Raw genomic sequence first — 15,221 nt, forward strand, 5'->3', positions numbered from 1 at the left:
CCTCAAAGAAAATAAATTGTCTCATCTAGCTGTTTTGAAATATACAATGTTACTATTAACTAGTCACCTTACTATGAATAGTAGAACTTGTTCCTTCTATCTAATTATAATAATACATATATTATTTTTTTTTTTTTAAGACAGTCTCACTGTTGCCCAGGCTGAAGTGCAGTGGTATAGTCTCAACTCACTGCAGCCTCTGCCTCCCAGGTCCAAGTGATTCTCGTGCCTCAGCCTCCCAAGTAGCTGGGATTACAGACATGCACCACCATTCCTGGCTAATTTTTGTATTTTTAGTAGAGACAGGGTTCTGCCATGTTGGCCAGGCTGGTCTCAAACTCCTGGCCTTATGTAACCCACCGGCCTCAGCCTCCCAGAGTGCTGGGAATACAGGCGTGAGCCACTGTGCCAAGCCCTAATTATATTTTTATATCCATTAACCAACCTCTGAGGTAAAGATATTTATTTTAACTTACTTAGTAGTATTATCACCAGAATCATCACATACAGAAAACTTTGGGCCTAAGTTAATATAGATTCTTTTGATTTGAAACTTTGGTGCCATTACTTCAGGGCTTTTTCATGGTCATCACTGTGGCTGCTCACATTTATTAGTATTCTTTTGGTTTTAAGCAACATATGACCTAATATGGCTTAATCAACACATGGTATTTATTGGCTTATATAACTAAGTAGTCCTGGGATAAATTTGACCCCAGGAGAGGCTTTATCTAAGACACAAATGATATGGCCAAAGCTCCAGTTTGTCTTTTTATTTCTCAGCTCTTTCTCTTCAGTCTTTTGGGAAGCTCTTCTTTTATATCCCAAAATATGAGCTAGCAACTCCTAGGGCTATGTATTCCCTTGTTTATAAACACCAGGAAAGAAATATCTCAAATCCCAACAATTTAAGCTAAAGTACCTGAACTGGGCCTCTTTGGCCCTGGTTGTCCTGGTTTGAATCATGTGTTCATTGCTGAATCAGTCTGTGATCAAGGTGGGATAAATGGATTGGCTAAAACCATCTCACTCCAGAGCTCCAGATGGGTCATTCCTACCAGACTGTTTGCCTAAGGAGTTTGGTGGGCCTGCAGGCAACCTACTAATTCCCACTGTTTTCTTCCCTTCTTGACTAATGAGCAAATTTGTTGTTGTTGTTGTTGCTCAAAATTTTTGAATTGGAGATTTGTCTCTTCTCTTAGCCTTATTTCTCAGTGTTCAAAAAACAACTGATTTTAAAAATGAATCCAGACTTTGAAGAATTGTTTTATATTATTCTCTCTAGAAAATGAACCATAAAATAAAATCGATGAGTGGCATCTGTATATTTATTTAAAACACTGTTAATAATCTTTGTCTTTTTTGTCATTTTCCTTAGGTTCAAAACTGGTCAAATCAATGGTGATTTGCTGATATACCATGTCTTACTGACTTTAAAGCCATATTATGCAAAGCCATATGAAATTGTAGTGGACCTTACCCATACCGGGCCTAGCAATCGCTTTAAAACAGACTTTCTCTCTAAGTGGTTTGTTGTTTTTCCTGGCTTTGCTTACGACAACGTCTCCGCAGTCTATATCTATAACTGTAACTCCTGGGTCAGGGAGTACACCAAGTACCATGAGCGGCTGCTGACTGGCCTCAAAGGTAGCAAAAGGCTTGTTTTCATAGACTGTCCTGGGAAACTGGCTGAGCACATAGAGCACGAACAACAGAAACTACCTGCTGCCACCTTGGCTTTAGAAGAGGACCTGAAGGTATTCCACAATGCTCTCAAGCTAGCTCACAAAGATACCAAAGTTTCTATTAAAGTAAGTTTTAGTCTGTGTTTTGTAAATGATTCATTGCTTTTCTTGACTGACTAGACTATATCCTGGCCTCCCTAGGTGTCCTACCCCCATAGTGGTGTATAAAATGTCACGTAAGGCCATTGCGGTGGCTCACGCCTGAATCCAAGCACTTTGGGATGTCAAGGTGGGCGGATCGCCTAAGGTCAGGAGTTCAAGACCAGCCTGGCCAACACGGTGAAACCCCGTCTCTACTAAAATACAAACATTAGCTGGGCATGGTGGTGGGCACCTGTAATCTCAGTTACATGGGAGGCTGAGGCAGAAGAATCGCTTGAACCTGGGAGGTGGAGGTTGCAGTGAGCCAAGATTGTGCCGCTGCACCCCAGCCTGGGCAACAAAGGGAGACTCTGTCTCAAAAAATAAAAGGTTATGTAAATCTAGATGTAGGAAGACCAACATTTGTGTCATCATGGAGGTCCTGTGGAGGATATGAGACGTATACATTTTATTCTAGGTTAGGCTGGAAGTAGAAGAGCGTTTTGGAGAGGGCAGTTTGTTACATCATTCAAATCGTAGGAATGTGTGGAGAGTAGAAATTACCTAATGAGAGTTCTTCTGATTATTGCATGCTTTTTGCAGAGTGAGGAACATGAACCTTCAGGATAAAATCAGTACTTTTCTGTAAGATTCTTTTTTTTTTTATTTGAAATCTCACTCTGTCGCCTAGGCTGGAGTGCAGTGGCATGATCTTGGCTCACTGCAACCTCTGCCTCCCGGGTTCAAGTGATTCTCCTGCCTCAGTCTCCCCAGTAGCTGGGATTATAGGTGCCCACCGCCACGGCAGGCTAGTTTTTGTAGTTTTAGTAGAGACGCGGTTGTTGGCCAGGCTGGTCATGAACTCCTGACCTCAAGTGATCTGCCCACCTCAGCTTCCCAAAGTGCTGGGATTACAGGTATGAGCCACTGCGCCCGGCATTCTATAAGATTCTTGACCTTTTCAAAAAGAAAAAATAAAAATTTTGTAAATGTTTATTTCTTTTGAGAACATTTATCATAACAATTACTGAACCATTTGAATATACAATGGTGGGAACTCTTCCTTAAATGGCATAGTGTTTTGGTTGGTTGGTTGGTTTCTGGAGCCTTTTAGAATTTTATGTAAAATAATTTAATTCTTCTCCACTTCACCCCCTCACCACCACTTTCCAGGTTGGTTCTACTGCTGTCCAGGTAACCTCAGCAGAGCGAACAAAAGTCCTAGGACAATCAGTCTTTTTAAATGACATCTATTATGCTTCGGAAATTGAAGAAATCTGCCTAGTAGATGAGAACCAGTTCACCTTAACCATTGCAAACCAGGGCACGCCGCTCACCTTCATGCACCAGGAGTGTGAAGCCATTGTCCAGTCTATCATTCATATCCGGACCCGCTGGGAGCTGTCACAGCCCGACTCTATCCCCCAACACACCAAGATTCGGCCAAAAGATGTCCCTGGGACACTGCTCAATATCGCATTACTTAATTTAGGCAGTTCTGACCCGAGTTTACGGTAGGTTTTTTAAAAATTCACTTCAGTTTTATTTGGGGTTTGTTGCTTTTAAAGTAAGACCATTTAATGAATTTTAAAATAGCCTCTACCTTAATATTGTAAATTGGAAGGTATGCAGTGTTGGTTAACCACTGTGACATCATCAAGTTGTGGGGTATTCACATGAACTGTGGAATTCCAAACAGGGTGATTCACACTAAACCAATATATGTCCTTTCTCCAGGAAACTGTCATGTAAAACAAAATGACATAGCAGATTTTTTTTTCCCCAAAGTATCCTAAATTAAGTTTTTCCTCCTCTAAGTCCTCAATTTTTTTTCCATTTTCAGAAGTATATCACTATTTAGTTTAAAAGTCAAGTCAGATTATCGTTTGACAAAAGAAGGCCTAATGTTTAATAACTTGGTAACAGTATTGCATACTTTCCACCTACATCACTCTTAACAAAATTCCCAAAATAAATCTTAAATACATCATGTGAGCAGAGTGTAATTGGTTCCATTTAGGGTTAATAATTTGAATATGCATGTGGAAAGAGCATGGCTGTGGAGTGAGTAGATTTGGTTTGAACAGATATGCCACTTTCTCGCTATGTACTTTGAGAAAGATACTGAAGTTCTCAGAGATCTAGTTTCCTCATTTGTAAAATAAAGTTAATTGCCTTCCTCATATACCTACAAAAGCTTAAAAAATAGTATGTGTAGTAGTATAGCATAGCAACCTAACGAATAGTTTATACTTGGTAAGTAGTATTTTCTTATCTTACCTTTTCCCTCCCTGCCAGCGTCTCCTTGCACCTCTCCTTACCAAGTTAGGATAATTATTTGTCTCAAGTACCTTGAGACTTTGAAGATTTTTACAGATGTAAATTCTTCTGAAAATTTTCCCTGAGGATAACATAGCCCAGATTTTATAGTGGGCCTTTTAGGATTCCAAATTCTCCTTTACTTAAAAGGAAAAAGAAAAAAAAAAAATCAAGATTTATTTACTTGGACGGGCTTTAGAAATTGCAAGATTTTGTGTATGCTTTGCTTCCTTTATCTCATAGGTGTCTGTGACACCTATCCTGGGTTGAGGAAGTCCAATTCTTTATAAGTGTTGAAATACACAGGATAAAAGTTTTGTCAAAATTGTATAACTTAGAATTCCTGGGAATTAGTAAAAGATACAAGCTGAGCACCGTGGCACACACCTGTAGTTCCAGCTACTCAGGAAGCTGAGGCGGGAGGACAGCTTGAGCTCAGGAGTTCAAGGCTGCAGTGTGCTATAATCATGTCTGTGAATAGCCAATGCACACCAGCCTGGGGAACATAGTGAGACTCTAAAATTTTTTTAAAAAAGAAAAAAGATATTTAAACTTAGAAACAATAACACTAATATTCACATTTTAGATACATGGAGCTGTAAGCCTGCCTTTAATTTCTAATTCAAAGACCTTCACTGAAAAATACAAACAACCTTTTAACAATTATTAGCCTGGGTAAACCTGTATTCTTCTCTAGTGACCTAAAGCAATCTCTTACAACTTCTGCTTTTTGCTGAAGCATGTCATCCCAGAGAAAAAGCCTTTAGGCAGACTTAAATTCTAGTGGCTTTGTTCTCCTATATGGTTGTTGCATAAATATAGTAGCATGATAAACATTCAGATGTAAGGAAAACCTGACGTTGACTGAGCAAACTATTTCCTTTACTGGACAGGGGAGAAAATTAAAATTTTTAAATTGAGTCTGAGTGTTTTAGACCGTCTCCTAAATTGCTTAAATATATTTTCAGACATTTGTAAGTGATGTTTGGTCTCAATGAAACCTGGATATTACAGGTTTTTTTCGATATTGGTGGTTGTATATGATGTAATGAGGTCATAGAGGGAAACATGGGAGGACTTAATTATAAGTTAATTTTGTTTTTAACCTTCAGTTTGTAGGGTAACTTTTAGGACACCCAGAAAGAAGTTCAGCAGACCCTGATTAAAGATTTTCACATTCCAATTTGATGAAGGGAAGGGCCATCTGATACCTGTCCTTACGATCCCCATTGTAACTGGATCTAGTGGGAAAGGGAACCAGAATTTGAGTTTTGGCTTTACTAAAAATGTATTGTGTGCCTTATTCTGACTTAATTTCTATTGATTCACCTTAGGACCATAAGTCCTTTCATATTTTATGTCCCAGTAAGATTGATTTTAGGAAAGCCTGCACCCCGCCTCTCTGTCGTAGGAGCCTCACAGTGCTCTTATGGTTATATGAAGTGTCTCCCTTTTTATAAAATCCCTAAATGATTAAGGGGTATTTTGGTTTTACTGTGGAATTATAGCATCTTATTTCTAATTGATCATAAAACTTAAAAATAGTTGATGATACTTTGTAATAGAATCACAAATTGTATGTTATGAAAACATTTTGGAACTATAAGGAAAAATACGTTTTAAAACAACTTCATTTGTGTTTTCTTCTAGGTCAGCTGCCTATAATCTTCTGTGTGCCTTAACTTGTACCTTTAATTTAAAAATCGAGGGCCAGTTACTAGAGACATCAGGTTTATGTATCCCTGCCAACAACACCCTCTTTATTGTCTCTATTAGTAAGACACTGGCAGCCAATGAGCCACACCTCACATTAGAATTTTTGGAAGAGTGTATTTCTGGATTTAGCAAATCTAGTAAGTAATGATAATTTTCTTTAATACTAACAATTATTCTAAGAGAATTCAAAGAAAACCCTTTCATTTCAGAATTTGCCAGTGAAGCCTTTCACTTATATTTTTACTTTTTTTCCTCTTCTGATTTTATATCTGTGGTACCCTGTAACTGAAGGAACTCTGAAGGAACTTTTTGGTAGGCCACATTGAGAAATCCACCAAAATTCTGACAATAAAAGCAAAGTGGCAAGAGTTTGGTACTTTACACAACTCTGGACCACTACTTTTCTTCACTGTTACAGTTTAAGTAGCTTCAGCATTTCTCTTGTTTGCAGAAAAGTTCACATAAGTATCCATGTTGCCTCCTTAATTTTAGAGAACTAATCATTTTCTCTTTTCTTCAGGTTGACTTTGAACAATAATTTTAAAGTACATGTACAGTTCCCGGAGAGCAAGCACAGTGGCACATAATACAGGGCCCTGAGTCAGTTCTGACTTGGTATTAACTAAGTCTCATAAATTTAACATCCACTCTTTATATTTGTCCATCTTTATATCCAATCGCTTTATAAATGTTGATCTTCTCCCAACATATTTCCTGACCTTTTCTTCCCTTTCCTTTTCCAGTAATACATAAAACTTTTTTTTCTGCATTCAAACATATTTCTTGATTTTTCTATATTAGATCATTAAAAGCTTCAGCAATTCACTAAGACTCTTTTTCAGGTAAGAGATGTAGGAATATAACCCTAACAAAAAAAAATGTGTAGGACAGACAAAACAAGGAAAATATAAACTTTAGTGATAAATATTAATATGAGAAAAGATTTGAGTGAATGTAAAGGCATATTGTGTTCCCGCATGAACAATTCTTCCCAGATTATTACAAATTTAATGTAATTTCATCAAAATAACCATGGGATTTGAGGATTGAGAATGGAGATAGAACTTAAATGATTCTAAATTCTACATAAAAGTGCAAAAATAGCTAAGAAAATATTGAAAGGAGACTTGAGACTTGATAGTACAGATGGCTGAACACTTTATAGCAGTACAATAATTAAAACATACGTGTGCAAGAATCAGCCATCAGATCAGTTTAAGAGAAACAGATTGATAAAGAAGCATCACAAACTGATGCGGGAGAGATTAAGTCATTTAAGAAATGAAGTTGGGAAATGACTTAAATTAGGTCTTCATCTTCACCATACACCACAGGATACCAAGTGTGTTCTGCCTGTATTTAAGAGTTGAGTAGGACTATGTGTGGTGGCTCATGCCTGTAATCCCAGCACTTTGGGAGGTTGAGGCAAGAGGATTGTGCCTGGAGGATTGCTAGAGCCCCAGAGGTCAGGGCTATAGTGAGCTATCATTGTACCACTGCACTCCAGCCTGGATGATAGAGTGAGAGCCTGTCTCTATTTAAAAAAAAATAAAAATAAAAATAAATTTTTTAAAGTTGTATATAAAAGCTTAGAACCATTTTAAAAAGAAGAGGAACAAGTGAATATTTAATTGCTTTCTAGATGAGTAAGGACATATGAAGTAAAAAAGGGATAGAATGAAATAAAGGAAATAGCGAAGAGATTTGACTACACAAAACTTCAAAACATATCTACTAAAAAACACAAGTGAAGATAATTAAAAACTATGAAATACACTTGGAGCAAATATGATAAATGATTAATATCCTCAATCGGCCGGGCACAGTGGTTCATGCCTATAATCCCAGCACTTTGGGAGGCCGAGGTGGGTGGATCACAAGGTCAGGAGTTCGAGGCCAGCCTGGCCAATATGGTGAAATCCCCTCTCTACTAAAAATGCAAAAATTAGCCGGGCTTGGTGGTGCATGCCTGTAATCCCAGCTACTCAGGAGGCTGAGGCAGGAGAATCACTTGAACCCAGGAGGCGGAGGTTGTGGTGAGCCGAGATCACTCCGCTGCACTCCATCCTGGGCAACAGAGGAAGACTCCGCCTCAAAATGAATGAATGAATGAATGAATGAATGAATGAAATCCTTAATCATGAAGAGTGCTTACAGATTAATAAGTGGATTAACAGTAACATACAAATCATGTTTTTAAAAAAGAATATTTGTACAAAAAAAAGAAAAAAGCCAGGCACCATGGCGCATGCCTATAATCCCACCTACTCAGGAGGATCGCTAAGCCCAGGAGTTTGAGACCAGTCTGCACAACATAGTGAGGCTCCCATCTCAAAAAGTATATATATTTATATTTTAAGGAATTCACTAATAAAAGCAAATTGAAAGAATAGTGAGATAATATATTTAGTTATCAGCTTGGCAAAGTTTTTTTTTTAAGATCTATTCCTGGTGGTCTGTGGAATTGTGAGTATGGGCAATTTTTCTAGAAAGGCATTTGGAAGTGGATAACAAGACCTTAAGACTATTCATACCTTTTGTCCTCATAATTCTGCTTTTTAGCGTTTATCCTAAATAATGTTAAGATGTTTATTATAGCATTTTTTTATGTAGATTTTTAAATTGAGGGTATATCTTATCAGTAAAGTGCAAGATCTTAAGTCAACAGCTTGATGAACTTTTACACGCAAATACATCATGAAAGTATCTCCAGATCAAGACAGAACATTTCCAGCATCCAGAGGGATATACTCAGTACCCTCCCTTCAGCAAGAGTAAACACTATTATGACCTCTATTGCATAGATTTATTTTGCCTACTTTAGAACTTCATATGATATTATTCATAATAGCAAAAAAATGAACAGGCCAAAAGTCAAAGAATAAGGAACTGATTAAATTATTGGTTCTCCATCTGATGCAATAATATGAAGCCATTAAAAAATGGCTTTGTTACAGAATTTCAGTTTGGAAGATGAAAAGGTTCTGGAGATGAATGGTGGTGATGGCTGCACAATGATTTGAATGTACTCAGTGCCACTGAACTGTGCCCTTAAAAATGGGTAAAGCCACGGAACTGTACATTTAAAAATAGTTAAAATGGTAAATTTTATGTTGTGTACATTTTACAATTTTAAAAGTTCTTTGAGACTTTAGGTAAAGTGTATAAATTTTTGTACAATTTTTGTCTTATAAATGTGAAGCTTTTTCAAGTAAGTTAAAAGTTCACAGAATTTGTAATGTTGAATAAACAATCTCAGTATAGGTCAGGCGCAGTGGCTCACTCCTGTAATCCCAGCCTTTGGGAGGCTGAGGTGGGCGGATCACGAGGTCTGGAGATCGAGACCAATCCTGGCTAACACGGTGACACCCCGCCTCTACTAAAAATAGGAAAACAAAAAATTAGCTGGGCATGGTGGCAGGTGCCTGTAGTCCCAGCTACTCGGGAGGCTGAGGCAGGAGAATGGCGTGAACCCGGGAGGTGGAGGTTGCAGTGAGCCCAGATCAAGCCACTGCACTCCAGCCTGAGTGACAGAGCGAGACTGTCTCAAAAAATAATAATAATGTAAGTGTAATCACTGAAAAGAATATTCAGAGCATAGTGCATGTATAACATAATCCCAGTTTTTGTGGGGGAGTGAGAGTGGATTATACTTATGTACACACACATAAATGTACATTAAGTCTACATAAATTTGAAAGCCTCAGGAGAGATGAGATGATACACCGATGTTAATACCGTTTTCATTTTTGCGGTGATGCTTTCCTTTTACCAAACTTTCTGTGATTACCACATTTTCCTTTTATAATGAGAATAAAACAACTTTTTAAGAAGAAAGGACTAAAATGGAGGAAAATAAGACAAAACTTTTCAAAAATTGGCTTACTGGCTTTTAAAATTACTTTCTTCAAGGACTGTTCTTTCTTCACCTCTACAAAAATATATTTGCCAAGTCTCTTTTCTCCAGGCCTGATTCTAGGTAATGGTCTTTACCTTTTACCGTTTTTTCCCTGAATTCTTAATATTAAATACTTGTTGATGTGATTTTCATTGACCATCACATGCTAATAGTGTATTTTTTTCCAGGTATTGAATTGAAACACCTTTGTTTGGAATACATGACTCCATGGCTGTCAAATCTAGTTCGTTTTTGCAAGCATAATGATGATGCCAAACGACAAAGAGTTACTGCTATTCTTGACAAGCTGATAACAATGACCATCAATGAAAAACAGATGTACCCATCTATTCAAGCAAAAATATGGGGAAGCCTTGGGCAGGTATTGAGTTTGCTCAAATATTTATCTAGTATCTCCTTTATGCAGGTATTTATCTGGTGCCCATGTTGGGCAAAGCACTGCCCCAGATACTAGGGATAGAGTTGTAAAAAGCACAATTTCCCCCTTCAGAAAGCATGTAGACACTCACCCAGCTCTTCATCTGATTCAAAATTGTAAATGTCTAGTGCATATCTCAGAGCCAGAGAAAAGCTAGTGATTTGCACAGTCTCCTTCTTGGCATAATTATAGACTGTGCAAATAACTAGCTTTTATATATATATATATAAAATATAGAACTGTAGAAATCTGATGACATTTTTAGTAAATAGTGCTTTATTCTAATTCTCTACATTCCAAAGGTGTCAGTAGATGTTTCTTCTTATTGATGCTATTTGGGACATCTGCTTTCATTTATAGTTCTACATAAGAATGCCAGTATTAAAATAGGATATAATGTAAATTTTATTTTTATCTGACAAGAATTAGGCATATCATTTCTTCAGAGTAATCAATTAAGGAAATAATGTCCTCACTCAAACACTGCTGCTGCTCTTCCAAATAATTTGAAATAACCTTAGAGCCAGTGTTACAGCCCTAGAAAACATCTTGGTACTTGATGTCATTTCCTATATTTTATTTTTTTTGAGACTGGGTCTCACTCTGTTGCCTAGGCTGGAATGCAGTAGTGCAGTCTCGGCTCATTGCAACCTCTGCTTCCCAGGCTCAAGTGACTCTTCCACCTCATCCTCCCAAGTAGTTGGGCCTACAGGTGCACACCAACACATCTGGCTAATTTTTTTTTTTTTTTGTAGAGATGGGTTTTTGCTATGTCGCCCAGGCTGGCCTTGAACTCCTGGCCTCAAGCAATCCACCTGCCTCAGCCTCCCCAAGTGCTAAGATTACAAGCGTGAGCCACTGCACCCAGCTCTGTATTTTCAAATAACTATTTTATATTGATCCTACATTACTGTCTTAGAAAAGCACAGAGATACTTTGCAAGTGACTGAAGATAGTATTGATAGAGATTTAAAATTTTTGAATGCCAGTCTCTTAATCTCTGAAGGAATCAAATACATATACTCATCCTTTCCTGAATATTTTATAATAAATTGTATTTACTGACAGATCTGTAAATAAAATCTAGTATTTTTGAGGCCTCAGGTAAAATAGAATTTTCATATTGATTAGGCTGTTCCAATGAATATTTTTAAATTAAAAATTGGTAGAGTGATTAAAAACATGTTATTTTCCTTCTTCAACTAGATTACAGATCTGCTTGATGTTGTACTAGACAGTTTCATCAAAACCAGTGCAACAGGTGGCTTGGGATCAATAAAAGCTGAGGTGATGGCAGATACTGCTGTAGCTTTGGCTTCTGGAAATGTGAAATTGGTTTCAAGCAAGGTAATCACTTTTCTTTTGCCCTCTGTACTATAGCATATCTGTTTTATCATCAGGAGGTTTTTTGTTTTGTAATTACTTTTAAACTGAACTCTTTTGTGCTAAAACTTTTAGTCCCATGTTTTTTTAAAAAAAAAAATCTTGCTTCTTTACAGGTTATTGGAAGGATGTGCAAAATAATTGACAAGACATGCTTATCTCCAACTCCTACTTTAGAACAACATCTTATGTGGGATGATATTGCTATTTTAGCACGCTACATGCTGATGCTGTCCTTCAACAATTCCCTTGATGTGGCAGCTCATCTTCCCTACCTCTTCCACGTTGTTACTTTCTTAGTAGCCACAGGTCCACTCTCCCTTAGAGCTTCCACACATGGACTGGTCATTAATATCATTCACTCTCTGTGTACTTGTTCACAGCTTCATTTTAGTGGTAAGTTCTCGGAAAGGAATTTGTGTTTACCAGTTCCTTTCTCCATTTTACTTCACCTGATCAATATGGATTATTTTATTTATGTTGGTGCCCTAACACCAAGTTGCTAATTTAAGCCTGTGGTAATGATATGCAATATTACCAAAAAGAAAATAAATTACTTCCATTCTATATCAAGCTATAATAAAGCATACTTGTCGTGTAGACCCTTGTAGTTATCCCATAAGCAGAATACTCAGTGCCAGTTGACCATGTTCCATTACCAGCACTAATGTGTAGATAAATGAAGCAAGAAGCATTAATACAATGTATCTAGAGGTTTGATTTAGGGAGCATGATTATGTAATTTTTATATGGTATTCAGATTTTCTAAATTCAAAATGAAGCATGGAACTTTAGAAATTAAAAAGTAATATTTTCTGTCTTTACTTGTTCCTTTATTCTCTTACAGAAGAGACCAAGCAAGTTTTGAGACTCAGTCTGACAGAATTCTCATTACCCAAATTTTACTTGCTGTTTGGCATTAGCAAAGTCAAGTCAGCTGCTGTCATTGCCTTCCGTTCCAGTTACCGGGACAGGTCATTCTCTCCTGGCTCCTATGAGAGAGAGACTTTTGCTTTGACATCCTTGGAAACAGTCACAGAAGCTTTATTGGAGATCATGGAGGTAGAAAAGGCAAAATGATAAGAAACTAAGTTAAAATCTTTTTTAAAAAATATGTAAATACTATATAGAAGAAATACTGGTTTATTGTGCTGTTTTGCAATTAATGCTTAAATAAAACACTTGATGGACTGTGTTATTGGTAACAGATAGGTCACTTAATGACATCACAGTAAACATTTAACAGTTCTAAAAACATTTCTGCACATACGTATTCAGAGTATCCCCTTTTTTAGGCATGCATGAGAGATATTCCAACGTGCAAGTGGCTGGACCAGTGGACAGAACTAGCTCAAAGGTATGTCCCAAATTAAATATAAGTTGTAAAAATATGTGTATTGTTGAAAATGCAGCTGTAGGCCGGGCGCGGTGGCTCACGCCTGTAATCCCAGCACTTTGGGAGGCCGAGGCGGGCGGATCACAAGGTCAGGAGATCGAGACCACGGTGAAACCCCGTCTCTACTAAAAATACAAAAAATTAGCCGGGCGCGGTTGTGGGCGCCTGTAGTCCCAGCTACTCGGGAGGCTGAGGCAGGAGAATGGCGGGAACCCAGGAGGCGGAGCTTGCAGTGAGCTGAGATCGCGCCACTGCACTCCAGCCTGGGCGACACAGTGAGACTCCGTCTCAAAAAAAAAAAAAAAAAAAAAAAAAAAAAAAAAAATGCAGCTGTTACTGTATGATCAATATTATAATTTATAATTTATTATTTAGTATATATAAACACAAAGGTTTTTATAAGTTCTGTGGATCTTTTAATTGCAGATTTGCATTCCAGTATAATCCATCCCTGCAACCAAGAGCTCTTGTTGTCTTTGGGTGTATTAGCAAACGAGTGTCTCATGGGCAGATAAAGCAGATTATCCGTATTCTTAGCAAGGTACCTGTTCCACCCTCACTTCTCCCAAATATTTATGGTTCTCAAGTTGTAAAGCATATCTTTCATTTTTCTAAAAGACATTTAAATTTGAGGTCAATAAAATATATGTTACTTATTAAGCCTTTAAAATGTATTTTGATTATTTATTGTAATTATTTGAAGTCTTCTCTAAAGAAGCTGTCTTTATTTGTAAACTCTGATTACTTCGATAAGGAAGATGTCTTTAAAATAAAATATGTTGCCTCTTTTGCTAAGCAGGTGCACTTAGTATTTTACCAGTTTTCAAAGTATTTAATTATATGGTAAGACTATAGCCTTGTATAAAATTATTTAATTTGTAATTACTATCATAATGTCTGACTCTTATAATGTAGAAATATCAAAACATAAGAAAACAAATGTACATTAAGCTAGCTACGAAGATCACCATAGCATTAGAAATCATTCTAGCATTTATTAAATAAGTAAATGTTCCTGAATTCATTCTGAGATTCAGTTTAGGAGTTAATGTTTTATTTCAATGAAAGTAAAATAAAAAATTCTGTTTTCCTAAAAGGCACTTGAGAGTTGCTTAAAAGGACCTGATACTTACAACAGTCAAGTTCTGATAGAAGCTACAGTAATAGCACTAACCAAATTACAGCCACTTCTTAATAAGGTAATTACTGTACAGAAAATGAGCACATTCATTTTGGGTATCAGTGTTGAATTTTACTTTCTTTCAAAGAGTTTAGAAAATAAGATGAGAATAAGTTATAATGAAAAAGCTATAGTTAAAGTAGAACCTCTTAGTTGTTTGAAGTAGTTATATTAGGAGAAGAGTAAGTATGGCTAGTATGTTCTCAAGTGCTTATAAGTTTTTTGTCTCATCAGTGCTAAAGGAAAGATAGGTATATATTCTTAATTATTTTATCTTATAAGTATTGATTATCTGCTATTGCCAAGGACTGTTTCAGGCGCTAGAGATAGAGTACTAACAAAGCCCATAAAACTCACTGCTCTCATGGAGCTTACTTTCTGGGGTGGGTGTGGAGGTTGGGGAGTGAGTGGATAATAAAGTAAACCAAATACATAGTATGTTAGTGATTATTACTATGGAGAAATTAGAGCTGAGAGAAGTATACTTGATCATCATAAGAGTTTGGGTGCCAAATGAAGATGATATTTAAAAGGAGTAAAATGATGTGGCCATCTGAGCTTAACCCATTTTTATATTTAATATATCTGGACATGTTTTCATATTAATAAAATGAAGAATCTTAGATTAGATAATGGCATAGTGTTACCCTCCAGTTCTAAAGTAGTTTAATTCTGTGATTTGAGTACAAAGGTATGCCAGACTTGGGAGAGATAACAGAGAAATAAATACCTGTTATATTCCTGGTTTGTCTACAAACATCCTAATTTTATATTATACAAAATGGTTCTCTGGTCCCCATCTTATAAGTGAAAATGAGCTCAGAAGGGCTAAATAACTTGCCCAAGGTCACATACCTAATAAAAGAACCATGATTCTAATGCGATACTATTTGACTCTAAAGTCCATGTATTTTCCCTAATATCACAGTGCTAAATAAGGATTGCCAATAACACATGCTTTTAATTCGGAGCAGTAAGAGATTACCATACTGGTTAAGAGTGACAAGAAGTTGAAAAGACAGAGTTTAAACTAAAGTTAAAGGGAAACATAGGAGTTAATGTAG

The 15,221-nt window shown here is 36.8% G+C and overlaps 1 protein-coding gene across 2 annotated transcripts in view; it reads left to right on the forward strand.

Annotated features, from left to right (window-relative positions):
* Positions 1 to 15,221, forward strand: part of NF1 (neurofibromin 1) — a 292,160-nt gene that overhangs the window by 241,004 nt on the left and 35,935 nt on the right. For both annotated transcript variants that reach the window (XM_025363565.1, XM_025363566.1), the window contains 10 exons: positions 1,379 to 1,811; positions 3,000 to 3,340; positions 5,796 to 5,998; positions 9,948 to 10,141; positions 11,405 to 11,545; positions 11,698 to 11,977; positions 12,429 to 12,643; positions 12,877 to 12,938; positions 13,404 to 13,518; positions 14,075 to 14,176. In XM_025363565.1, coding sequence (XP_025219350.1) covers positions 1,379 to 1,811; positions 3,000 to 3,340; positions 5,796 to 5,998; positions 9,948 to 10,141; positions 11,405 to 11,545; positions 11,698 to 11,977; positions 12,429 to 12,643; positions 12,877 to 12,938; positions 13,404 to 13,518; positions 14,075 to 14,176 — 2,086 coding nt within the window. The remainder of the gene's footprint in view (positions 1 to 1,378; positions 1,812 to 2,999; positions 3,341 to 5,795; positions 5,999 to 9,947; positions 10,142 to 11,404; positions 11,546 to 11,697; positions 11,978 to 12,428; positions 12,644 to 12,876; positions 12,939 to 13,403; positions 13,519 to 14,074; positions 14,177 to 15,221) is intronic.

The sequence above is a fragment of the Theropithecus gelada genome, chromosome 16 (genome assembly GCF_003255815.1).
Source record: "Theropithecus gelada isolate Dixy chromosome 16, Tgel_1.0, whole genome shotgun sequence".
Lineage (NCBI taxonomy): Eukaryota > Metazoa > Chordata > Mammalia > Primates > Cercopithecidae > Theropithecus > Theropithecus gelada.